The sequence below is a fragment of the Cetorhinus maximus genome, chromosome 19 (assembly GCF_964194155.1).
Source record: "Cetorhinus maximus chromosome 19, sCetMax3.hap1.1, whole genome shotgun sequence".
Classification (NCBI taxonomy): Eukaryota; Metazoa; Chordata; class Chondrichthyes; order Lamniformes; family Cetorhinidae; genus Cetorhinus; species Cetorhinus maximus.
Genome location: NC_135897.1, coordinates 48,416,401 through 48,444,327, shown reverse-complemented (window position 1 = coordinate 48,444,327; position 27,927 = coordinate 48,416,401). Strand labels below are relative to the sequence as shown.

At 40.7% G+C, this 27,927-nt stretch overlaps 1 protein-coding gene across 1 annotated transcript; it reads left to right on the top strand.

Moving 5' to 3' along the window:
* Nucleotides 1-726: 726 nt before the first annotated feature.
* LOC144694190 (vomeronasal type-2 receptor 1-like) lies at nt 727-25,835 on the top strand. The gene is made up of 6 exons (XM_078564547.1): nt 727-812; nt 7,647-7,938; nt 9,601-10,491; nt 15,699-15,926; nt 20,128-20,251; nt 24,571-25,835. The coding sequence occupies exons 1-6, from the start codon at nt 736-738 to the stop codon at nt 25,563-25,565; spliced, it is 2,607 nt and encodes an 868-aa protein (XP_078420673.1). The 5' UTR covers nt 727-735; the 3' UTR covers nt 25,566-25,835.
* The last annotated feature ends 2,092 nt before the right edge of the window (nt 25,836-27,927 follow it).

Below are 27,927 nucleotides of genomic sequence, written 5' to 3'. Positions count from 1 at the left end.
GATTTCCAGCAGACCTTGGGCTGGATACATTTAAATACCAATGCGACCAATCTTCTATGCTTTTGCCGTTAAGAAATTAATGGTCCTAATTTTCTGTTAAGAGTTTGACGTCCTTTTAAATGACACTTGCCTTTCTTGTAGTTTTATTTGAAAATGAATTGATCGGTGATCGTTTCTTAGTGTGTAGCGTCTGAGTCCGTATTCATCAGTGGACCCTTGGTCCATAAACAGAGTTAAAGAGCTAAATAATCCAAACTAAGTATGAAACATTATTGGGCATTGAATTCAATATTATGCGCTTTTTGCAACTTTTGGAAACAAAATCTATTTGGAAATGTAATTTTAATTAACTTTTTCTATTTGTAACATTTGCCAAAGACGCTTTGTCAAAGATTTCCGAAATGAGCAGCCAAGACCAAAGATACATCTAACTCTGCTCCATAACTACATTCGTGTCCCACTGGGACAGCACCAGGGCTTTTCTTTTGCCCATTTCACTGTTTTAACCAATGAGGATAGAGTTAGTGGCCCAGAAACCCATAAAAGCTGAGGACTTACTGACATTCGAGTTTTTTCTTATGTCCTACAAATCCTGACATGGAGCCGAGAAATTATTTACGTGTTTTGATATGCTTAACAATTTCCGTGGCCGTCTATGGAAAATCTACATGCAAGCTGAAAGGAAAATTTAATTTAAATAGTTTTAAAATGCCAGGAGATGTGATAGTTGGAGGGATGTTTCCGATTCATTACAGAGTCGTGTCCTCAAATTCATCGTCCAGCACATCGCCGCAGTCTTCGGGATGTGAGGGGTAAGAGTTATGATCTCAAATTGTAAATACATTGCTGTCAAGTTATTGTCGGTTATAGAAACTCGGGGTAATTCCATGGTGAATGCTTGTCTAAAATAATCACATTTTGGAGCAGCTAGTTTCTAGTTGTTTACAACTCTTTTGACCAGAACTTCAATGACAACAAAAAGCTATCCAATTAAATTCCTTGCTTCATGAGATGTGTTGCTTCGTGAGGTATGTTGCTTCTTTACTGAATTGTTTAATTCTAGGGTGCAATGTATGGCTTATGCTACAGGTATATAAAGCACACGTTCAGTGGAATGTGGAAAGCCAATGAATCCTTGGGATTGGAGACGGTTCCTGGTCCACTTGTGATCTCAGGTGAACGGTGTGGTACTGAGGCTGTTGTTGGAGCTATTGTTTTCACGGGGGGTCATTATGTGAAGGTTTGCATTCGAGATTTAGTTGCTATTCATCATCAGATGATATAAGAAACCAAAGTGGCATTTCAATGAAACACTGTTCAAATCAAAAGCCAAGCAAATGCATTTTAACACGAACTAATTTAAATTTTCAACGAAAAGATAGTCAAAATCAACACTTAGATGGAACTTATGGATTTTATAATTGGTTGCGGAGCTAAATACCTACTGTTGTCAAATCGGTGTGTTGACAATGTGCTATCAAGTATTTGCAGTATTGACAAGAAGGTAAATACTTTCTTTAGGATTTTTGATCACTGATGTATCTTGTCCGCCTTCGTTTGAGTGACATTTCAGTCATTCAGTGGGTGGGGCGATTGCGTCTCCAATCAAAAGCGTCCAACTTCATAATGCATCATCTGTGTAAAAGCGAATCAGGAGCTCTGTAAGTTATTCGATTTCAGGTAATAACTGGAGGAAAAGTTAGGCTGATCCCAAATGGCCAAGAGAAATTGCAGATGTTCAAAGGTTAAGAAACACACAGAGTAGTGGCCTAGATTTTGCGGGTGGCGGTGAGTGACAGTGCTTTCCACTGACCTTGAAGAAAGCTGTCCACAAAGATTTGGTGAGCTCTGGATTTCCCCTTCCAGATTTAATTTAAACCTGGGGCCAAATGGAATCTCCAAGCCCCAGCAACAGTGATGTCATCAAGCAGGGAAAGAAGCCAATCACATTCTCACAAACAGAAAACCAGGAAGTAAAATGTATTGATTATCTGCCACTTTTAATTTTTACAGAGAGCAATTTTTCCATTATTTGTTCGTGGATGTGAACATCGCTGGCAAGGCCATCATTTCTTGCTCATTTCTAACTGCCCTAAAGCAGGCATTGGTGAACCACTTTCTTGAACAGTCCATGTAGTGTAGGTACACCCACAGTACTTTTAGAGAGGGAATTCCAGGTTTTTGATCAGCAACAGTGAAGGAATGATGGTATAGTTCCAAACCAGGATGGAAGGGAATTTGCAAATGGTGGTGTTCCTATACATTTGCTGGTGTTGTCCTTCTAGGTAGTAGAGGTTACAGGTTTGTAAGGTACTATTAAAGGAGCCTTGGTGAGTTGCTCCACTGCATCTTATAGATGGTACACACTGCTGCCATTGTATGCTGGTGGTGGAGGGAGTAAATATTTAAAATGGCGGATCAGGTGCCAATCAAGTGGGCTGCTGGTGCTGGATATTGTCAGACTTCCTCAGTGATGATAGAGCTGCACTTATGCAGGCAAGTGAGGAGTATTCCAACATTCCTGACTTGTACCTTGTAAATGGTGGACACTTTTGGGGAGTCAGAAGGTGAGTCACTCACGTTAGAAATCTCAGCCTCTGACCTGTTCTTGCAGCCAGAGTATTTATATGGCTGGTCCAGTTAAGTTTCTGATCAATGATAACCCGCTAGGATGTTGATAGTGGGGACTCAGCAATGGTAATGCTGTTCAATGTCAAGGAGCGATGGTTAAATTCTTTCTTGTTAGAGATGGTCATTGCCAGGCATGTCTGTGGTACAATTATTACTTGCTACTTATCATCCAAATCCTGAATGTTGTCCAGGTCTTGTTGCATGCAGGCATGGACTGCTTTAGTGTCTGAGGAGTTGCAAATGGAACTAAACACTCTACAATCATCAAAGAACAGCCCCGTTTCTGATTTTATGATGGAGGGAAGATCATTGATGAAGCAGTTGAAGATGGTAGGGTCTAGGACACTATCCTAAATGATTGGGAAATAAATGATCAGGCATATACATTAGAAGTTGAAGCATCATAAACAAACTTTAATAAAAATTATTTAAAAATAGATTGGATTTTTATCAAAATGAGAAACACTAACATTACACAAATATATAATTTGTTTCCCAGGGCCAGAGAAGTTATTTAGCAATAGGTATGACTCAGTATTCTGTGAAGAATTATTAACACAGTGTAACCTTTTCAGGGATCTTTAACAGTGATATCATGGTTTAAAAGGGAAGTTCTCTTCAGTTCACTGATTTCTAATTGATTGCAGCCTGTAGAGACTCTTATGGAGAAGTGCAGAATCACTGAAAGCAACTTTTGTACTTCCGCATTTAACTGCACGTGTCTGAACTCCAGAAATTGTTGTCAGTTTCACAGGAGTAATGACAACAAATACTGAAGGTTTCAATGTCATCATTATTGCAAAAATTGGACTTTTGTTTTCTGCACTGTAGGGAGACTCAGAAAATTGACATGGATCTTCATTAGAGAACAGAAGAGGCATAACCTAGATCCATAAAATAATGCAAGAAATATAACAAGTCATTTAATTTGGGTTGCAAACATTATTAACTCATACTGGCTTTAAATGTTATGATTTAAAAGATAATGCAGTGCATTGGTACATCACTACACTATGGCACAGAATAATTACATAGGATTACAGGAAAGAAACAGGGCATTTAGTCTACCTGGTCCATGCTATTGTTAATGCTCCTCATGAGTTTTCTCCCAATCCTCATCATCTAACCCTCCCAAAACTCTACTCCTTTCTCCCTCATATGTTTATCCATTGTACCTATGCCCATTCATCTCAATTACTCCCTGTGGCAGTGCATTGTACATTTTAATCACTTTATGAGTTAAAAAAAACTTTCTCCTGAATTTTTTATTGGATTTATTAGTGACTGGCTTATATTTATGGCCCCTTGTTTTTGTCTGCCCCATAGTGGAAATATCTTCACTACATTACCATAGCAAACTCTTTTATAATCTTAAAATCCTCTACCAAGTTCCTCCCCAGCCTTCTCATTTCTCGAGAAATAAGCCCTAGCCTGTTCAATGGGATACAGATCTATACTTGCATCACCTGATACAAACAGACGCTCCATTTTGCCCATGAGATTCAACAGTGGAAGGGAAGGTATCCTTGTACACCTTCCCATAGTTAGTTCAAGAGCAGGCATAGGAGAGAATGTGTGTTATAGGAAAACTTTTTTATATTCTTCCATAAAATCATAAAATGACAGCACCAAATGAGGCCATTGAGGCCTGTGCCAGTGCTTGATCTGCAGCTGAAACAATCCACATCAATCTTGTTTCCCTGTATCATGTCATATTCTCCTTTTAGTGGTAGACCATTGACAGATTTTTTGATCCTGGAGCTGAGGCAATTGGATTGAAGTTCCATAACATTTTCATGCATGCAAATTAGGAATGACTGACTCCCTTGAGTCTCCCAAGATCATCCCTAATTTAGCATTTGAAACAGTTCTGTACCTGAACTGGGGCTGGTGCTGGCGGCATTGCCAAAGGTGACTGATGGAGGGAACTCTGGCAAGCCATCAGCTTGTAATAGCCTAAAGCTGGATTTAAAGCAATGGGGCCAGTTATTAGCTTTTCCAAATGTTGTATAGGGCATAAAAATTGGCTGGCAAAAAATAGTGGATTGCAAAGCAAATCTGGATGCTAGAAATGAGGAAGGCTATGAGCAATTAGTGTACAGCATTCAACACCTCTGCTTGATAATTGGTGAGATAGAGGGCTCTGCGTGAGGTGCGGGTGAGCAGGGTTCCCTGTTTGCCATTTTAGAACACTGTGCAGAAGATATTAATGCCACATTCCAGGAAAAAGGAAACCGCCAAGGTCAATACTGTGTACAGTTCCTTTAGGACCTGGGAACAGTTGCGGAAGGAAATGGTATTTTATGGAAGCTACCACAGTAAGATTATTTAATATACCACTTAACAAGTCTGAATTTTTCAAAGCAACCTGTTACAGAGTCCTTATGGCTCTTTCAATACTTAGCATGCTTAATTATACTTCAGCAAGGTACATGTATAGATATGACTTACAGTAGGAAATATTGTGACACATTGACATCCCCAAAGGGCTTTATATATAAAATAATTGCATCAGAACCTAAATGCATGATCCCTTAGTGACACCCATGATAGGGTGTAAATTAGACGTATGTTTGTCCTTTAACCTACTCTAAACTAAAGAGAACAATTTAAGCCTCTTTAGTCTTGCCACATATCTGAGGTTCCTCATCCATGATACCATTCTGATATGTTTGAAGGTATATTTTGGAGGTAACATTTGTTCTTTTTCTATTATTGTAGGCCTGGAGGAGCATCCTGCCAGGATTGCCAATGGCCTGGAATGACAGCACCTTACATTTCTCTCACCAATGTTTGCAACCTCATCTATATACACTGTAGAGGCTGTAGTTGGTTTGTGGTGGCAGCTTCAGCTGATTCATCATTCATAGGCGAGGAGGACCAAGTGGTTGTGGCAGATGTGGAGCAGTAACCCATTGCCTGAATGTCCACATGACTGCCCACAACCATTCCTCTACTTTTGAAAATGCAGCAATGCAATGATCTTGGGCAGGTGTGCCATGATGGGTGTTGGTATTCAGTAGGAGAAGAATTAAGCATGTTGGCAGCACTAACCAATAACTTTGGCTAATGTACCAGTTATACATTTGATACACGTGTGCGTATCTCATTAGTTAACGCTACAAATCTGTGAGCTAGCTAGAAGGAAACAGGGACAGAAATGTTGAAGGTAGTAATAACTTTGACTATCACTGGCAGTGATGTCCCCTGTATTGTAGGTTGTTTACTGGTGCCCATGGAGCTAATGACACAGATGGATCTATGCTGATCTGAAGCTTGTAGAGCCAATTTTTCTTCGTCATTGAGTTTTCAGTGTCTGTAGACATGGGTTGCTACAGTTTGGTTCTAGTGTCAACTGGTCTTCTAGGTGTGCCTCCATTTGTCCTGTAATCCTTCAATCATGAAGTTTTTCTGACCACTTCCTCACACTCCCTGAGCTTCAATTCAAGTTTGTAACCTTTCAGCTCTTCTGAAGTCTTGTAAATGCTTTAAGTACTACTCTCTGGAACTCCTCCCTGACTCTCTCCTCCTCTTGTCTTTCTTCATCTTTTAAAACTTTTCAAAACTCACCTTTTTTCACCATGTTTTCAGTCACTGCTTCAAATTTCTCCCTCCATTCCATTATCTATTTATTTGTTTCTTCCTTCTTCAGTGAAATATCTTGGAGAAATGTTGTATTCTTAAAAGTGCTTTTTGGTTGCCAGTTGTTGTTTGTTGTCATTGTCATTGACTAGGTATATTAGTTAATGGTTCTGAACCTGGACTAGCAGCCCACAGATTGGGAGTTAGAATCTCACAATGGAAAATGGTTAACTTTTTATTTCAGTAAATCTGGCCATTTGTGGCCAGTTCCAGAAAATGACCATGAACATTACCGGATTGCTGTTTTTTTAAAAAAAGCAGCTAGTTCACTAATATGTGTTATGGTTGGGAACATGCGATCTTTGCCTGGCCTACATTTAACTCCAGCCTGCACGAAGCAGTTTATCCTTAATGCCCTATGAAAAGCACCACCATTTTATTGCAAGTAGGCATGGGTAATAAATGCAGCCTTGCTAGCATTGTCCATATGGTGAAAGCAGATAAATAAAAATAAAACTCTTGCTAATACAAAAGCATTTACTTAAATGTGAAACTATTTGAATAGATTATAGCACTGAAGCAGGAAAATTGTCACGTTAAATAGTGCTATTACAGCACCATAGCTATTATTTAAATCACAAGTTGTAGTGAAAGTAATACTTTAAGCATAGAAGACGTGCTTTTAGGACAAATGGGTAGGGACAATGCTTTGCTGCATTATTAAATGATGCCTCAGCTCATTAGCTGCTGAAACCCTCATCTATAGCTTTGTTACCTCGAGAATTAACGATTGCACCCTCATAAACTTGAGGTAATCCAAAACTTTGCTGTTGTGTCCTAACTTGCACCAAGTCCCATTCACCCATCACTCCTGTGCTTGCTGACCTACGTTGGCTCCTGGTTAAGCAATACCTTGATTTTAAAATTCTCATCCTTGTTTTCGAATCCCACCATGGCCTTGCACCTCCCTATCTTTGTAACCTCCCCCAGCCGTACACCCCTCGAAGGTATCTTGCTCCTCCCAATCTGGCTTCTTGCTTATCCCTGATTTTAATCTGTCCGTCATTAGTGCCTAGGCCCTAAGCTCTGGAATTCCCTCCTACATCCTCTCCTTCTTTCTACCTCTCTTTCCTCATTTAAGCCTTACTGAAACTTCCATCTTTGACAAAGCTTATGGTCATCTGCCGTAATACTCTCTTATGTGGCTCGGTGTCAAATTTTGTTTGATAACACTCCTGTGAAACACCTTCAGATGTTTTACTATGTTGAAGGTGTTCTATAAATCCAAGTTATTATTGGTTTATGTCATAAATTCTCCTAATCCTTACTATCAGTTTGTATGTGTCTTTGATAACTATATTTTCTCTGCGTAATATGTGGCTTTGTAATTGTGAGATGGAACTTTCTCCTAACCTCTCTGATTTGCTGAACAGATTCAATTTCAGAGCTTTCCGTTGGGCCAGAACAATGATCCATGCGATTAATGAAATCAACCAGAATGATTCAATTCTACCGGATATCCACCTTGGGTACACAATCTATGACTCTTGTTTTACCATTTCCAAAGCTGTTGAAGGAACATTGACTTACCTGACTGGGCAAGATGAAGCTGTACCCAACTACCGGTGTGGCAGTGGAGCTCCTTTGGCGGTGCTCATTGGATCTGGAGGATCAGCTCTCTCTATTGCAACTGCCAGAATCCTAGGACTGTATTACTTTCCTCAGGTAACAGAATGGGAAATGCAATGGTGATAGGATCTATGTTTTCATAAGAACCTCGTTAAAAATGTGAGCACTAAGCTGGGGATACTGTATTCATGTGACAAATTATCCATCTGGTGTATTTATGTGTGTAAAGTATTTCATAGTGTAAAGTTTTAACATACTAAATAGTAAAATTGAGCGACATAACTTGTTTAATAGTTTTTATGAAATTGCTACACATCTTATTGAAGGTTGCCTTTGGAACAAAGTTGTGCTTCAAGAGTGAACGGTATTCCAAGCTATGTCAAACTTGATCAGTTCAAGCGGATTAAGCCATAATTGCACTTTGTCATATTCAGATAATTTTCATTAAAGTGATAAAACTTGTGTATCTTTGGATAGAAATGTATTATTCTTTTTGCAGAAACCACTGAAACTCCTATCTCCCTGACTCAGATCTGGAGTTCACATCACATGAAAAGGAATATGTAAAATCATATTTGATGTTCTGTCTGCTTTAACAATAGCGTAACTTGAATCTGAATATGAAGAATTGATAAATTCATACAAAATGTACATTTTAGTTAGATTTGAAAGTTAATTTATTCTTGCCTTTAATTTAGCTTTTCCAAACACAAGTCCAAAGGTGAGGGACAAAGACCTTTCTAATTCAAATAAAATCATACTGATCAATTCCTGATTTTATTTTGCCCTTTTTTGTAATAAATGAACAGCCTTATGTTTGGCATTGACTACCTTATTGAACAGGAATTAAAAATAAGTAATGGCTGTATGGTGTCCAGGACAGAAAATGCCAGAAGACATATTCTGATGGCAGAATGTGAAATGTACAATAGAAGTGGTACAATGCATTGTTTTGCCAACATGTTGTGTGGTGGAGTGTGAGGATATGGATTCCTGCTTATGATTGTTCGCACATGCACAGTCACCTATTGACTTTGTAATTAATGCTGAACAGAGTGAAATCCAAGGCTGAATTAATAGATTGTTCTTGCAGCTCAGAAGTCTAAATGACTAGACCAAGAGTAATATAGAGAAGGATTGCGAACATTAGCATAGTGCATAAAACATCTTTGTCTTTAGTTGGGGGGTAATCCATGCCGATATAAAGGGAAGCTTAGGAAATAAAATAAGGTGAGATGAAAAAAGCATAACAAAAGTTGCTTGGTAGTATAGAACTTAAGTATTGCTGAAAAAAGAGACATGTTGTCAAAGCTTTTCATCTTGCACCCATCAGGACAGATGCAAGAATGCCAAATCTCAAAGGGAGAACAATTTATGCTGCATGAGAAAAGGGTGCTGGGTTGGCAAGTTGGCTCTGATTGGTTGAGGGTTTCCATGGAGAATGAACCAGGGAGCTATTGTCCCCCACACTTTTGTTTAGTTCAAAAAAGGCGCAACATAGCTTACTTACATTTGCCAGTAGCTACATATATTTATACACAGGGACCTGTCCTCTGCAGGCAAAAGGAATTTTGCATCTGAACTGATGAGTGTAAGATGAAAAGCTTTGACAGCATGTCTCTTTTTTTCAGCAATACTCATAACAACAGTTTTCAAAAACTGTAAGGGGAAAACAGTTACTTGCACATGTTGTTATTGAGATATTGTATTGTTTTTGCCTGAATGCTTTGCATAATTTCTTTGACTACTGTTTTGCAGGTGGATTACTCAGCCTCTTGCTCAGTTCTCAGTGATAAATTTCAGTTTCCATCCTTTATCCGAACCATACCAAGTGATATTTTTCAATCTAGAGCAATGGCAAAACTTGTCGTACACTTTGGATGGACATGGGTGGGCACAATTGCATCAGATGATGACTATGGGAAATATGGAATTAAAAACTTCAAAGAAGAGGTAGAAAAGGTTGGAGTATGCATCTCTTTTTCTGAGACTATCCCCAAAGTTTATGCAAGAGAGAAAATAGTTCGAATCGTGGACACAATTGAGCAATCAACTGCCAAAATCATTGCAGTCTTCTCTGCTGATATTGACCTGAGCTATTTAATGGAAGAAGTCATGCAACGCAATATTTCTGGCAGAACATGGATAGCAAGTGAGGCTTGGATTAACTCTGCACTGATTTCCAAACCAGAGTATTCCTCACTTTTAGGTGGAACTATTGGATTGGCAATTCAACGAGCTGATATCCGTGGTCTACACAATCATCTCATTCAATTAGATCCAAGAAATTCTGGAGAAAAACTGATAACTGAGTTCTGGGAGAGAGCCTTTGATTGCATGTGGCCAGAGCATGGTGTGGCTGTCAGTAGAATGCTTAATGTTAAAACGGCTGAGTATAACAGAACAGATGTAAAGAATAGAATCCATAATATTCCTCCTCTTTCTCAGAGGTTTTGTACAGGAAAGGAGGATTTTGATGAAATCGACAATACGTATACTGACGTATCCCAACTGAGGCTGACGTACAGCGTGTACAAATCTGTATACACTGTGGCAAATGCATTGCACAATATGCATACCTGTAAGACAGGAGAGGGTCCATTTGTTAATGGATCATGTGCAAACATCACAAATTTTCAGCCGTGGCAGGTATGTTTTCAGTGCTTTACATTGTATAGCTCTTCATGGAATGAATGCATTTATTTTAATTGGTTTCTAGTTTGTAATTATGTGCTGCTTTTCAGTGAATCAACAATACACACACCAGTAAAATATCCATTCACACTGAAGAAAAATGAAAGAGCTGAAATGTCACTCTTCCTAAAGGTTATGTAATCTGCCCTGTTTAATCTTAGAATAATATTGTACAAAGGAGGCCAACTCACTCCATAGTGAAATGGAAGCAAATTTCAAAGTTGTCCTTGTTTTTAGGAGTCTTGGAATATTTGATAAGTATTATTGAATGAGGCAGAATTATTGTCTTTCTAAAAAGTCACAGAAATCAAACTTGGCTTGTAGACATGGTGTGCTCGTTGACATTTTGTCATAAGTGAATCACTGACCACATTTACTAGTTAAACTTTCTAAAAATAGTTATAGATAAGCATGTTTATGAAAGGTATTCTTTGGAAATCATTGTTCAGGCAATGAGTCTGACAGCCCAGGGGTCCAACTGAAAGAACACTGAAAAGCCTAACAACAGAGCATTGAGAGCATGACTGAGAGCTTGCTGGAGATCTACAGAGGTTTGGTGCAGAATTGGTAGATCTAATAGAATTGAGAATCTGCCACAGTGTTATCTGTTTTCCAGGAAGAAGGTGGTGGGGTTTTGCAGATCTGCAACTTCACAAATTTCCTCAGAATAAGGGAATGACTCTTTTAAATAAAGAGTTTAGTTTTCATCGTTGACAGACTGCAAATACAACCTGTTTTTATTCTTTCACAGGACATGGGCGTCGCTGGCTAGGCCAGCATTTTTGTTGCCCATCCCTAAGTGCCCTTGAGAAGGTGGTGGTGAGCTGCCTTCTTGAACAGCTGCAGTCCATGTGGTGTAGGTACACCCACAGTGCTTTGTGGGAGGAAGTTCCAGGCATTTGACCCGGTGGACAGTGAAAGAACAGCAATATAGTTCCAAGTCAGTATGTTGCGTGACCTGGAGGGGAACTTGTAGGTGGTGGTTTCCACGCATCTGTTGCCCTTGTCTTTCTAGGTAATAGAGGTTGTGGCACTGGAAGGTGCTGTCGAAGGAGCCTTGGTGAGTTGCTGCAATGCATCTTGTAGATGGTAAACACTGCTGCCACTCTGCATCGGTGGTGGAGAGATTGGATATTAGAGGTGGTGGATAGGGTGCCAATCAAGCAGGCTGCTTTGCCCTGGATGGTGTTGAGCTTTTTGAGTGTTGTTGGAGCTGCACTCATCCAGGCAAGTATTCCACACTCCTGACTTGTGGCTTGTAGATGGTGGACAGGCTGTGGGGAGTCAGCAGGTGACTTGTATTTATACAGTGCCTTTAACATAATAAAACAAACAATGCAAGGCCCTTCACAGAGTCTTTGAAAACAAAGTATGTCATCAAGCCACATAAGGAGATATTAGGCCTGATGCCCAAAAACTTGGTTGAAAAGGTAGGTTTTAAGGAGTGTCTTAAAAGAGCAAAGTGAGTTAGAGAGGCGGAGAGGTTTAGGGAGGGAATTCCAGAGTTCAGGGCTGAAGCATCTGAAAGCATGGCCACCAAAAGGGAATTAAAATCAAGGATAATCAAGGGGACGGAATTTGAGAAGTGCAGATACCTCAGAGGGTTGTGGGGGCCGGAGGAGATTACAGAGATGGGGAGGTGCAGGGCCATAAGGGTTTGAAAATGGGGACAAGAATTTTAAAATCAAGGCACTGCTGAACCAGGAGCCACTGTAGGTTAGTGAGCACAGCGTTGATGGGTGAATGGAGCTTTGTGTAAGTTAGGACAGGGGCAACAAAGTTTTGGGTGATCTCAAGTTTACTAAGGGTAAAACATGGGAGGTCGACCAGGAGGTCATTAGAATAGTCAAATCTAGAGGTAGTAAACAGATGAAGGTTTCAGCAGCAGATCAGCTGATACAATAGAATTGGATAATGCTACCAAGGTAGATGTAAGCAGTCTTAGCGATGGTGCGAATATGAGGTCAGAACCTCATTTCTGGGTCAAATATGAGCAAGGTTGCAAATAGTCTGGTTCAGCCTCAGCCAATTGCAGAGAGAGGAATAGAGTCATGGTTAAGACGTGGAGTTTGCGGCGGCGAATAAAAACCTGTCCAATATTGGTATTCCCAATATTTAATGGGAGGAAATTTTTGCTCATTCAGTACTGGATGTCGGACAAGCAGTCTAACCTTTTAGAGAGAGTAGAGTGGTTGAGAGAGGTTGGTGAGGTAGAGCTTCATGGTTCTTTCATGAGATGTGGGCATCATTGGCAAGGCCACCATTTGTTGCCCATCCCTAGTTGCCCATGGATTGAGTGGCTTGGTAAGCCATTTTAGAGGGCCTCTAGTCAACCACATTGCTGTATCTCTGGATTCACAAGTAGGCCAGACCAGGTAAACCCAACAAATTAGGAATAGCAGATTTCCTTCCCTAAAGGACATTAATGGACCAGATGTGTTTTTACAACAATCGATGATGATTGTCATGGTCATCATCACTGAGACTAGCTTTATATTCCTGATTTATTAATTGAATTCAAATTCCACCAGCTGTTGTCGTGGGATTTGAACCCATGTTCCCAGAGCATTGGCCTGGGCTTCTGAATTACTGGCATCCCCATGGAGCTGGTTGTTCTTGAATGGTGTTGCCAAGGGGCAGCACATAGATGAGAAATAGAAGGAGGCCAAGGAGAGATCCTTGCAGGATACAAGAGGTAACATTGTGGGAGCAGGAAGAGAAGCCATTGCAGTGATTCTCTGGCTAAGATTAGATGGAAAAGAATGGAACCAGGCAAGTGCAGTCCCACCCCACTGGACGATGATGGAGAGACTTTGGAGGAAGATGGGTAATCAACTGTGTCAAAGACCGCAGACAAGTTAAGAAGGATAAGGGGGGGTAGTTTATGTTTATCACAGTCACAGGATGTAATTTGTGACTTTGTTAAGAACTATTGCAATACTGTGGCAGGGTGGAAATTTGATTGGAGGGTTTCAAACATGCAATTTTCAGAAAGATGGGCCTGAATTTGGAAGATGTGGAAGACTTTGGAGAGAAAAGAGAGGTTGAAGATGGACTGTTGTTTGCATGAACAAAGGGTCAAGATTTATTTTGTAGGGGTCGGGGTGGTGCTGGCAGATTTGAAGGAGAGCAGGACAAAACCTGAGGAGAGAGAACTATTTACAATATCAGCTAACTTGGGAGCCAAGAAGAGAAATTAGATTGTTGGTAGTTTAGTGGGAATAGGCTGGAAAGAGCTAGTGGTGGGTTATATTGAAAATGAGCTCAAAGAGAGCATGAGGGAAGATGGGAGAGAAAATAGAGAAAGGTACAAGTTCAGGACTAGGGCAGGGCCTAATGAAATATTTATGACTTGAGTTATAAATATTGGAAACTATATTTTAAGATGAAACATTAAGCAAGAAATTATTGTCTTTGTAGTTATCACCACGTTATTTATAGTTATTAATAGTGAAACATATTACTAAAAATAGGCACTGACATAAGTTTTTAAAAACGTTTTTGTTTCTGTTTGGAATTTTAGCATAATTTTATTTTAGCAATGTGCTCTTTATACAATATTCTAAGTTCAATTCCCTCACAAATGGCTATATATCCAGTGACATTCCAACATGTACGTGAGATTATCTTGCTGGCTCTCGTTGCTTTCTCATACGTTTGCAAAATAGCAATGCAAGCACACATTTGATTTTACTCTGTTTAAAAGTGGCAGTGGTAATCAGACACTGCCAGGACTTTTCTGCCCATTCATATTCAATGGTAGAAAATCCAACATTTTGTTAGACCACTTTATAAGTGAGAAATCTTTAAGATTTCAGTCCAACACACATCTTCTCCCTATTATATCATTGCTGCTTACCTTGGACATGGGATAAATAGAATTGGTGTTACTCATGTCATAATTAAATGGAATTAAATCTTGTGCATCTGACGAAAAGGAAATCTAAGCTTGATGGGACAGGATGTCACCCATAGAGATGAAAACATGAACTGACAAAAAAATCTGTAAGGATTTACAATCAAACATCAAAAGTTGTTTGACTGCAGCATTGTTCCGAAATAGCTGCCACCATGAATAGAAGTGGCTAAATGAACAAGTGAATGTTTCCATTTTGAGTTTTACAAATCAAAATTGACAATTCTAAAGGGTAGATGGGTTTGTACTGATAGACATTTTGAGCTTCACAAATAAAAAATGACAATCTTAGAGAGTTACGTTACTATTGATAAAAGCAAAAGCACCTCTACATCTTCAGTCAACTTAATCATCTTGTGCAAATCTAAGGGTTGTGAACAACTGAGCAAATTTCAGAATTCAACAATATGCGATTGAATTAGATAAATATTGGAGTGAGGTAGCTGGTGTCATACCTTACTTTTTCCTGTACCATTCAGCTCAAAATCTTTTGCACTGTAATGTACTGGAAGTGTAAGCTGATATTGGCATAGTGAGGTCAACAGACATCTGGGATCTTAGTAAACATTGGGACCGACAATCTATCTCTTTAACCAATGAGGTTTAAGGATTGAGAAAGAAACAGAGGAATGATAGAAAAGGGGGTGAATTAGATCCCAACCAGGCACAGGAAGAGTACTAAAATGAGGGAAAGAAAGACTTGATTCAGAGAGATGGAAAGGAAAAGTAAGAAAAATTATATTAAATTTCTAGGAAGAAATTGCTACATGTAGCAATGAGACTGGATCATTCGAACTGTTCCCTTTCTGGACCAGAGGTCAATTGGCATTGCATTAACAATTAATGCCTCGTTATAATGGTATTAATTATCATCTCTAACTTCCTGTTGCACATTTAAATAGTAATTAATGTGCAAATCCAGCAAGTACTTTAAAATAAAAAAGAGGCTAAGGGTGAGATGCTATTTGATTGAAGCAAGCAGGGGAGTGACAAATTGATTAGTAAGTCTGGAGATTCAACAATGCATTGGTGTCATCTAATCCCTGAATTTTTGGCCGATTTCTGCATTAATAACTGGGTGCATCATTTCCTTGCTGTTATTTTTGCAGCAAGATTTGGCCCTATGTAATTTACAAATAGATGTTTGATTTAATCTATTGAACTAACAAAGTTAAATCTCTATGTTGCTGTTTTATATTCACAAGCAATACTTGTTTCTTGTTAATTTTTCTTTTGTTCTTCCTAGCTTATGTATTACCTGAAAAATGTTCGGTTTAAGAGCCTTCTAGGGGAAGAAATATATTTTGATGTAAATGGAGATATCGATGCAATGTATGATATTATGAACTGGCAGAGAACCTCCGATGGGTATATCTCTTTTAGGGTAATAGGCAGTTACAACGGGACCGCACCCCCAGGACAAGAGATGATCATCCAAAATGATTCTATAATTTGGAATGACGACCAGGTTACGGTATGCAAGTAATGTAGCATCTGTTGCATTTATAACAGAAGATGATTTAATATAATGTGATTATTATCTGTGCTTAGTAATCAAGGAGGTTAAGTCAAATGAGGATTAATGTAACTGTTAATTATCTTTGGATCCTGAATAGCAGTTCATGAAATCAGAGTAATAGCATTTTAAGTCTAAGTGAAGTGGCAAATATTCAAATATTCAGTGTGTTAAATTGTCAAAAGTGACACAATGGGCTGAATGTTAACCTGGAATGGGTTTCAAGTGGACAGGGCTACTGTCATAAATTAACATTTGATTGGAAGGCATCTGACCCGATTGTCCACTTTGTGACTATAATTTCCAACAAATGGGGGGAGTTGCACTTAATTTGTTGACAATGCTTGTTTTAATCATTCAAACTGACAAATGAGTCAGGAGGAAGCCCCAATGTTCTCTGATGTTTCCCTGGTGGAGGTTCTATTGCAAGAGATAAGGGCAAGAAGAGACATTCTCTTTCTCTCAAGCAGATGGAGGCTTGCCAAGACTAAAATTAATCACCATTATCACATTTGGCACTTTGGCCTGCTATATATTTCCATAGTAGCTCCTGAATCTGCATTGTCAATACTGTAAAAGTTGGATGAGTTGTTTCAATTGTTACAACCCCGATGGGGAACTGTAAACCAAAATAACCAAATTTACTGAATGATCCCCAAATGAAGAAATTATCAACAAGATTCTGCTTTTTGTAGCTTTTACTTTAACACGAATCATAACCAATGCAGATTACAAATGAATTAACAAGCAAATGATACTTCAAATATAAAGGTAAATTTCACTTTAAATAGTCGATACAACAAAGATACATCTTACATAACTACAAGCATTCTCCTACAGCATGTATGGCATTATATTCTTTATTCACACAGGGGAGCTCAGGAGTACTGTCCGACAACAGCTTTCACCCCCGGGCTTCGTGGGGATGATTATCATCAGCGAGTCACACTCCTACGAACCCTCTCTCCCTCTGTAGTTTTCCAGAGTTCCTTTTCAACTGAGCAAGCAATAACACCTTGGTTTGGCAATTTCTGGGAGGACACCCACCTTTTTAGTGTCTCCAACCTATTCAGGCAGCTTTGAAGGTTTTAGACATTTTTTGGCTAGCTGGAACAGTAGTTCTAAGAGGCCCTGTTTCCTTTTCTGCAAAACAGAAAAACTGATCTTTCCCTGAGAATGATTTGTTTCTTCATCTCACAATAATTCTTTGTGTTCCTCTTTCTGTCTCTGTCTGCTTTCTCTTTATGTCTGCCTCTTTGTGCTGATTGCCTTCACCCTCCAGCTCCTCTGCTTGTAGCTCTCCATGTCTGGCCACATGGCGTCTGTATCTCAATTTCCTTTCTATTTGTACTGCTTCCAGGTCAAGGGTTGCCATGTTACATGGACCAGTATTTCTTATTATCCAAGAAAGGTACAATTGATCCTTTTATAATTAATGCGTAAAAGTCCTTTTCAAAATTCTTAAAACCAAAAAAAGATTTCACAGAAATTTTAAAGAAATTACAAATTTTCCTTACTGTATTGCTTTCAGGTCAAAAGTCCTTTCCAAAATTCTTAAAACCAAAGACAGATTTCATAGAAATTTTTAAGCAATTACAAATTTTCCTTACTATACTGCTTTCAGGTCAAAAGTCATTGCACAATGTTCCTTAGTGCATAATTAAGGGAGTGGTGAAGCAGGTAATAAGGAGATTTATTTTACAGAGGTTTTCAGGGGAGGGAAATGAGCAGAACACTAGAAATACTGTGCTATCAAATGATCCTTAGCATTTCAGACTTAAGGTTTTCTGCTAGCCCTCCTTCTGTTTCTACCTTATCTTCATACACTTCTTCCTCATCAGATGTGGTTGTTATTGCTGTTGCTTCCTTGAAATACAATGCTCTCTCTATTGCCATGTTACAATATTCACCACAAATAATGATGCAGGAAACTTGTGTGGGGTATACTCTAAGAGAGCCACCAAACCAATCTCAGCACCTGAAGCTTTGCTCCATAGAGCTCTATATAGTATTACTGTGGTACCACAGCTCTGGTTGTACTTCAGCTGTTTTGATATGATGATGTTTTTTTCTTTATTCTTTCATGGGATGTAGGCATTGCTGGAAAGGCCAGCATTTGTTGTGCATCCCTAATTGCCCTTGACCTGATTGGCTTGGTGGGCCATTTCAGAGGGCAGTTAGAGTCAACCATTGCTGTGGGTCTGGAGTCACATGTAGGCCAGACCAGGTAATAATGGCAGATTTCCCTCCTAAAGGACATTAATGAATGAACCAGATGGGTTTTTACGACAATCGACGATAGCTTCATGGTCACTGTTACTGGGATTAGTTTTCAATTCCAGATTTTATTAATTTAATTTTTAAAATTCCATCAGCTGATGTGGTGAAATTTGAACCCATATCCTCAGAGCATTACTGGATTACTAGTCTAGTGACATTACCACTATACCACCATCTCCCCTATTGCAGCTGGGTATCACCAGCCATATGTATGGGGGTGGGCGACGATAGCCTTTGGCCTCAAACAACCATCATCTTACATTTTTTGAAGGTAGTTGATTGTTGCAAGATAAAGGCATTGTGACCACTGCCAATGAAACTGACACTGGCGTGCATGATCCTTCTGTGGTGTAATCACAGTTCACGAAAGCTGCTGGCTCCGTTTTCTGGTGCCTGGTCATGTTACCTGAGTGCAATTGGTAACCCCTGGATATGGGAGCAGCTAGCCACAGCTGCAAATCTTCGAATGCTCCCATTTTGATTGTTAATGTCAATAGAATCAGTGATGTTTTAGTTGGCCCTGGAAAATAAACATTGGTCACCTGACAATGCAGTTGTGCATTGTGGGCTGGGAGATACAAGAGATGTCCCTGGAAAGAGCTTGAAACAAGAAAGTTGAGGGTGGTGGTGTCTTTGACAGCCACTGGCAATACATGGTCATCTGGCCCAATTGGCAGCAGATTATTTCAGGGGGCTTCATAGATCAGTGGGAGCCTGGCTGGTGAAGAACAAACTCTCCATTCACTGCATCTCAGGGATAACCAAGAAAATAGTTCTTGGTCTATAAACCCTCTGAATTGGATAAGACCTATGAGCAACCTTCTTTGTTATCTTTTAACAGGCCAACTTGCTGCTCCTTCTGCTTCTTGAGGTGGCTGCTGTTGCTCCTCTATCTCTTCTTTCATGCAGAACAATGAAGCTGGAATGCCATCCATCATAAGCCGTGACTGCATATTCAAGATGTTTAAGGCAAAAAAGATCAAAACCAAACCATCTCCATGGTTAAAAATCCATTGAAAATCCAAAAGTCACAACAGCATACAGATCCCTATGATGAGAGTCTGTGTCTCTTTAAATATTGCTTCCAGTCAGCATGCCATTCCAATCCTGTCATGTCTTACGCAGCGAGCACTGGATAGAACTTATTTTTCCTGTTAAAGATGCATCAGGATCTTAATTACATCATAGGATCTCGATTTGCATGTTTTTATGAGATGCTCCCTGCTTCCAGGACATGCCTCAATCACCTAAAAAGAACTCCATGATTAAAATTGGCACCAATTAGTGTGGTAAATGCACTGAAACAATTTTAATGTAACTTTCTCATTCGTGGCAGGAGGGTTAGGTTAAAGTGCAATGACATTGTGTCACTTTCCCTTGGATAATTCAAATTGTAGCAACTAATATATTTATATTTCTCTCTGTTTCTACATCTCTTCCATAATGGTCTTTGTCAATATTGAGGAGAATGCTGACAGTTTCCATAAGTACTGGGTCTATCATAATGTAAATCATGATAAACAGGTTACACTTTGCAAATATTTAGCTGCATATTTTCCATTTTGTACACTATCATGAAAATTCACATATTTCATTATTTTTATTTATAATGGTGCACAATCTATGCAGTAATGAAAAGTATTGCTGCCTTTCCCCAGTTTATAATTGTTATATGCAAAAAGATATCAGCCTTGCAGTAGGTTTTCACAACTTACGTACTACAACATTCATAAAGTGCTTTATTATGCTGTTTTTGAGATAACAGCTTCACTTACTTGTAATTTTCCCTTAGGCCAGAAAAATATCAGTTTTAGTCTTTTAAGTATAAATTGCTCTTTGGAAAATCCTACTTAATTTGTGTCAATGTTCCATTTGGCAGCCTCCATTTTCTGTATGTAGTGAGAGCTGTCAGCCTGGCACCAGAAAGGGAATTCGGCAAGGAGAACCTGTTTGCTGCTTTGACTGCATTCCGTGTGCTGATGGCGAGATAACTAATGAGACAGGTTAGTTATGTATTTTTGTATGAAATAATACTCATTTTAAAAATAAATTTATGCAAAATATTCACTCAGGTTTTTATATATACACAGCATATTTAGCAGAATATATTATAACATTTAAGATAATGTAAGAGCAATTAAGATGCCAAGACACAAATATATTATTTCTATTAATACAGTAACATAGGTGGTTTTATGACATTTAGCTCACAATTTTATAATTAATGGATGGGCATTGTGAGGATTATGCATCTAAATTCCTAATGTGTAGGTAAGACTGCTGATTATGAGGATAATTTTCTAACATTACCCCTAAAGTTCACATTGTACTTTCACATACAAAAAAAAACTATTGTATTCTTAGCTGGGGGGAATCCAATGAAAGCATTAAAAGAAAATGTTCAATTTGTGCATTTGAGTAAGATGTCTTCATATACCCAAGGATGAGCATGGAACGTATAGTGTGGAATAGCTGCTCTTAAAAGCAATTAGCACAAACCTAATAGTTGATTCAGCTGAATAACTGATCAATTCAATTTTAATATGAACCATTAATAAAAGAAATTCTCAATGACATAACTACATTAAGCTTCTATTGAAAATCTTGTGACATACAGAAACATAATCCATAGTTCTGTAGTACCAGGTATTTAAATGAATGTCATAGCTCCTGTCCCTTGTGCTGTTTTGTATTCTTTGTATCTTAGTAACGTTTCTGTTCTTTTAGCTGCTTCCATACTGAACAGTTCCATTTTGGGGGATTGGGGATAGGTGGTGGCTGAGGTGAAAAACCTCTTGCTCTTAGGTAATTGCTAATACCTGCTTCATAACCAATTAATACTACACTGTAATCAATTAGTACAAGCTGCATGATAGTTGTGAAGGTACAGTTGTATGTGCTTCAGTTTTCTTACCCTCCCATGAGGAAACCACTTGATCTCCACTTGACATCTTTGACAACCAAAATTCAGAAAATTAAAGTGGAAGAAATTGCTGGTATGAACCTACATATCACCATTGCATGGTACGTGGTGCCAGATAACCAACATACTACTTCACCAGCTTGTAACATTTTCATCATGATCCTTATCACACTCTTTCATCCTGTTTGCATAGTTTATCAGTGGTAAATAAAGAAGGAAGGTTGATGGTAGTAGCAGAGGTTTAGAATTTGAATGATAAAACTTGAAGTTAATAAGCTTGAAAAAAGGAAAGCAAATGGTATGACAGTTGTATAAAAAATACAATCCCCTGTGGTAAAATATGGGGCAGAATTTTCAAGTCGGTGTGCGGGGGCGGGCCCCACACACCGACTTGTAAAATAATGCACAGTGACGTTGGGCGTGTGTCCCAATGGCACTGTGTGCTATCGCGGTGTTTAGGTGGGCGGATGCATGTTGATCACTGATGCGCGCCCGCCATTAATTAATGGGCCACTTAAGGCCCTTGAGGCAGCAATTGACGCCGATTTTTCGGGGTCCGTGCGATCTTCAGGTCGTCGCATGGGCGCAACAGGCAGGCAGGTAGGTCACATTTTTATAAACCTCATCCATGGGTGGGATAAGAGGGGTGAGTGGGGTCGTGGGTGCTATTTGTCAGACATTTAATGCTTAAACTTACTGCTAATTGCCTGTGTGAGCAGGAAAACTTCAAAACTCTTCACAGCTGCTTGGACAGGAGTAACAGCCTTCAGGTCAGGACTCTGGAGTAAATATCATTTTTGGGGTCTTGCTGGTTTCAGGAAGCCTCCCCTTAGCCTGGGAATGGGGGTTGTGCTATCCACTGGAGGGAGCCACCTTTGGGAGGAGAGGCACAGGCACAAGGGGCACAGGCCAACAGGAAGTCCAAGGCGGAAGGGGTTGCAGAAGACGACACTATCCTGCTGCCAGGATTTACGGGCGGCGACGCAACTACTTCAATATGTCTGAGGTGCAGTGCCGAAGGAAGCTCCGTTTCTCAAGGGAGACAGTGACCTCCATATGTCAGATGATAGGCCCTGAGATCTGCGCCAACTGTGTGGGTGGGCAGCCCATGCCAGTGGCGTTGAAAGTCACGGCTGCCCTCAACTTCTATGCCTCTGGCTCTTTCCGGGGGTCGGTGGGTGATCTTTGCGGAGTCTCCCAGTCAGCTGTCCACACTTGTGTCAAGCAGGTGACAGACGCTCTGTTCAGGCATGCATTGACTTTCATCCACTACCGCTGGGATGAGGCCAGCTAGACAGAGCGAGTCAGAGGCTTTGCAGCGATTGCTGGGTTCCCCTGCATCCAGGGTGCAATAGACTGCAAACATGTGGCCATCAAGGTGCCAGCGGGTGAGCTAGGTGCCTTTGTCAACAGGAAGGGCTTCCACTCCATGAACATGCATATAGTGTGTGACCATAGGATGCAGATTCTGCAAGTCTGCGCAAGGTACCCTGTCAGCTCTCATGACGCCTACATCCTCAGACACTCCCAGGTGCCGGGGCTCTTCAGTGCTCTAGCCCGGCTGGATGGATGGCTGCTGGGTGACAAGGGCTATCCCCTCAGAAGGTGGCTCATGACAGTCCTCTGCCATCCAAGAACAGAGGCTGAGCAGCGGTACAATAGGAGCCTCCACAAGGGCTGTGGTAGAGAGAACCATCGGTCTTCTCAAGTTGCGCTTCCAATGCCTGGACCATTCAGGGGGCACATTCCAATACCCCCGAGATCGTCTGTCGCTGATAGTGGTTGCATGCTGTGCTCTCCACAAACTGGTGCTGGAAAGGGGGGTCGCAGTGGAGGAAAAAGATGTAGACGCAGATGCTCCGGCTGTACATGATGAGTCCAATAGTGGGTCCGAGGATGAGCATGTGCAGGAGAACGCTGAGGGGGTAGATGCTGACCCAGGCATCCTCCAGGGAGGCAGGGACACCCGGGAGGCTTTAAACCAATGTATCTTCAGCTAGCCTACCACAGATGGACCTCCAACACAGGCCAGGGCCAGGGTGATACAGAAATCATCAGTGGATTGTACTCACTTTTTTTCAAAAATGACAGCTAGTATGGGCAATATTTGATGGAGGTGACGGGGGTAGAGCCCCATGGCACCTCTTTTTGGGAAGGCCCGTCAAATTAAGCGCCAATTAGGCACTTAACTTTGCAGCAGGTCTTTCCCATGATCAAAGACCAGCAGCTCTTCATTGCTTGAAAGCACCACTGGGGAGGTGGCACCGCTGGGACTACACCCACCCGAGGCCTAGGATCACCAGTGGACCTAGGCACAACTGAAGAATGATGACAGGTGGTCACAGGGTGGTCAGCAGCAAGGGCAAGGGGCTGCCTCTCAGTGGGCCTCGCATTCTCAATGCCAGGTCCCTTGAACGGGCACTGAATGCCTTTGAATGAGGGACACCCCCTGGGAGCCCGCAAGCAACCCTGACAGGGTTTGCTTTTCAGGCTTCTTGTATGGTGAGTCCTCTGTCCGCTGCTGGATGAATGCCAGTGGTGGTGGGATGAGGCCCTTAAATGGGCAATTGCTCACTTAAGGGCTTCTATTAGTGTGGGGTGGGAAGACCTTCCACGGGCCTTCCTGCCACAGACTTAATCCAGGCAGTGGTGCAAAGGTGCTGGGGTCCCCACCACCGCCCTTCTGCCTGATTAAATGGCCCCTGCCCCCAAACTCGCCAAGGGGGAGGGCATTAATTCTGCCCTATGAGTGAAAAATGAGACCCTTTACAAATAAAGTAAGATTATTTGATATTTATTCGACTTATAATAAAATGACCTGGACTGGGGGCAGGGGAACAGCTTTCTTAAGTAAATAAATGTTTCTCATTCGGTAGTGGTGTGTTAAAATTCATTCCTGTAGGCCAAGTTGCTATGGCAACATGAACTTTACAGTCATGTTGTAGTCTGGAACTTTTGGGTAATGATGGTAGAGACTCCAATTTTTTTTCTATCACATGGCTGACCAGGAATCTCTCCCCCTCTTACCACTTACCATTGGCGTGTGTTAGAAGGATTTGCAGGTTGATAATCAACCTGTTTGGCTGCGTTACAAAGGTATCTTCCTTGAGTGATGGGCAGGTGCTTAAACCTGGAGCTTCTGGCTCAGAGACAGGGTGACATTACTCACTGTACCACAAGAGCTCATTTAATTGGATTAAAAGTTAAGAGAAAAGCAGCACTGCACATCAACCGTTAACACTACAACAGTGATGGGTTGATTGTGTATATTTACCAAAAGTAATAGCCATTTGAGATATTTAAGTAGAATTAACAGTATATTGCAGGTCTAAATGTGAAAATAAATAGTACATATGTATATATCAACTGCATAACAATATTTTGATGTTTATTTGACAGATTCGAGGGAATGTATTCAGTGCCCTGAAGATTACTGGTCCAATGAAAACAGAGATGAATGTGTACATAAAGTGATTGAATACCTTGGTTATAATGATGCCTTGGGAATGACATTAATAGCACTATCAATATTTGGGGCCTGCACTGCTGCAGCCATTGCTGTGGTTTACATGGTTCGAAAGAATACTGCCCTTGTCAAATCTAATGATCGTGGACTGAGCTTTATGCTGTTATTTTCACTAGTTATATGCTTTCTCAGTGCAATCGTCTTTGTTGGCTTGCCAGTAGCATGGTCTTGTATGACACGACAGGTTCTTCTTGCTGTTAGCTTTGCTACCTGCCTTTCATGTATGTTATCAAAGGCTGTTAATCTGATGCTCAAAGCCAAAGCAACCAAAGCAAAATCACCTGAAGGCACAGAAAGTAAACTTTTAGGCCCTTTTCAGCAAAGAATTATTGCATTGATCCTTGTCTTATGCCATGCTTGTCTCTGTACAGCTTGGTTACTAATTCTACCTCCTTACCCTATCAAGAATACACAGTCTCAAAATATCAAAATAATTATGGAATGCAATGAAGGCTCTGTAGTGTTCCTGTGTTGTGTGTTAGGATATGATGCATTACTGGCTGCTATTTGCTTTATTTTTGCTTTCATTGCTCGGAAATTACCTGATAACTTTAATGAAGCCAAGTTTATGACCTTTGCCCTGCTTGTCTTTTTTATTGTTTGGATTTCTTTTATCCCAGCCTATTTAAGCACTCGGGGTAAATATATGGTAGCTGTTGAAATGTTTGCCATTTTGGCATCCAGCTTTGGCTTGCTGGCTTGTCTTTTTGTTCCTAAATGTTATATTATCTTATTGAAGCCAGAAAGGAACACAGAGGAATTAGTTAAGGGCAAAACTGATACAAATGACAAGAGTGCACCACCAACTTCACAGTCACTGACGAACTCAGCAATAAGCACCGCCTGTTCAACAGTTACACTCAGTTAATAAACTTGCTTACAAACAAGGTCTGTAAGTGATGCTAGGATTGTTTTTCTGCTTGAATATACATTATTATATTCCTCAAGCACTTAAGGAAGCTATAGATTGTATATCATTCATATAAAATGCTATTAGATTCTATTTTAATGTCAGAATTTGTAGAATGTATTTTTCTCTGTTCTTGTCTTATCCCCTGAGCAATTCTCTGTATGCAAAACTATAAAAGTGTAACAACCTGAAGCAGCAAATTAAGGTCATTTTGTACTCTCAACTACAGGACCCATTACCTCATTTTATGTTTGAGAAAATAATGAAGTAAAGCCATTTTGTTTAAAAAGTGTAATAACTCAAAGTACTATTTCTAAAAATTATTTTAAAATATGATTAGATTGCATGGTTTGTCCACTGCTCTTATCTTCACACCCAGTCGCTGTCACATACAAAATCAGAAACTAAAAGAGAATCAGCAAGATTGATGAAGAAGGTTAACGACAACACCTAGCAAGCTACAAAATTGTGGATTATAATGTCTGAACTAAAAAACACAATGAAAAGTAACCGTGGGTGGGGATTTTGCCATTTTTCATTTAGATAATTGTATTCCCAGTGCAAAACCAATGCCGTGTATAAAGGCCCCAATAAGCTAACTTTTGTCACCATGCGGCCATGTCCCAAATGAAGGTTGAGATGTCATGCTGAATGCATATCTAGCTTTAAATATGATACTGTGGGCCGAATCTTCCAAGGAATGGCAATCACTTTCGGATTGCCACTCCACTCCAGTTTCCTTATCTTGCACTGGAACTCTGCATTTCCCACCTGGACTTCCGAACTGCGGAGTTCCAGTGCAAGATAAGAAAGTTGGAGTGGAGTGGCAATCTTCAGAAATGCGGAACATATCTGTTGTGGGAGTCCTCCTTTGTAGTGCAGAATCATCGGGGGAAGCCAAGCACATGCCTCCTTTTTATGGCATTAGCTGCCGTATTCTGGTAAGTTTAAATGTCCCAAAGCCACTTTGAGAAGCTATGGAGAGAAGGTAAGTATGTAGGGTAAGTGGGTGAGGGGGTAGGGTGGTAGGTGGATGGGTGATGGGGTAGGGTGACGGGTAAGTGGGTGAAGATGTAGGGTGGGTCCGGAGGTGTCGGGGTCAGGGGTGTTAGTTGGGGAGTTAGGGGTTAGTAGTAGTTACCCAGGAGTTAGAACTGGTTTTAATCCTCCTAACTATTCGTGGGTAACTATTCTGGTAAATAAGTCGGAACCATCTGAAGTCTCCGACTCTAACTCAGAGTTTCGTAGGATTCCAGATGTGGGGAACAGCCCATCGGAAGTCCAAACTTCCTGGGCAATTCCTGCGTAGTCAGTGCGTCAAGGCTTCCAAGGACTTCCCCTGTGCATCTTGTGGGTTACCTTCAAGGTGCGAACATCCAGAATTCAGAAGTTCTAGCTGGCCCCATATGTTTCAAAGGGCAGAATTTTGCCCTTGTCAGGTGGGCTCGGCAGGGGCAGTCGGGAAGATGACCACTGCCTGCGATCGGGACCAGATCATGATTTCACACTGGTGGACCAATTAAGGCCCACCCAGGTGAAACACGAGCAGCAGCGCTCAGCGCTGCCCGTGCAGGCGGGGGAGGAGGGCGAGTGGGGAACTTTGCACATGCGCTTGAGTGAGTGCTTGCAAATCTCCCTGAGGCACAGAGCTGTCTCAGGGACATGAAAGGCAAAAATTTTTAGCTGGGCGGGAGGGCACACACCTGACCTGCTTGAGCGTAAAATGATGTGCGTTGACGCCATAGAGCATCCCGATGTCAACGCACAGTCATGTGGTTTCGTTCGGCGGGTGCGCATGAGAGTTGGCAATGTGCCTGTCAACAATTAAAAGGCCTGTTAAGGCCATTAACAAGGTTATTAAATTAAATTTTTCACTGCCTGCCCAACCTTACAGTTGGCGAGCAGGCGAAAAGGCCATGCGGCCTTTCCACATTTTAGGAAACCTCATCCACAGGCGGGATGAGGTTTCCTAAAGCAAATTAAACTAAAATTAAAAATTAAATTAATAACACGTCCCTGATCATGTGACAGAGTCACATGAGGGGACATGTTTTATTATATTATTTATTTTTTTTAAAATAAAGTTTAATGTTTCATTTCCCTGAGGCAGCTCGATTATGGGCAGGATTTTCCCGCCGTCGGGGGGATGTTGAAGTGCGGGCGCGCGGAGACGTGCCTCCGATCGGCGCCTCCAATCAGGGGCGCACCCTCATTTTATGTGGGCGGGCCAATGAAGGCCCGCCCAGTGTGACATCTGCACGGAAGTGCTCCCTGTATGGACGGGGGGTAATCCCTAAACCTGAGAGTGCGCTCTTTCACG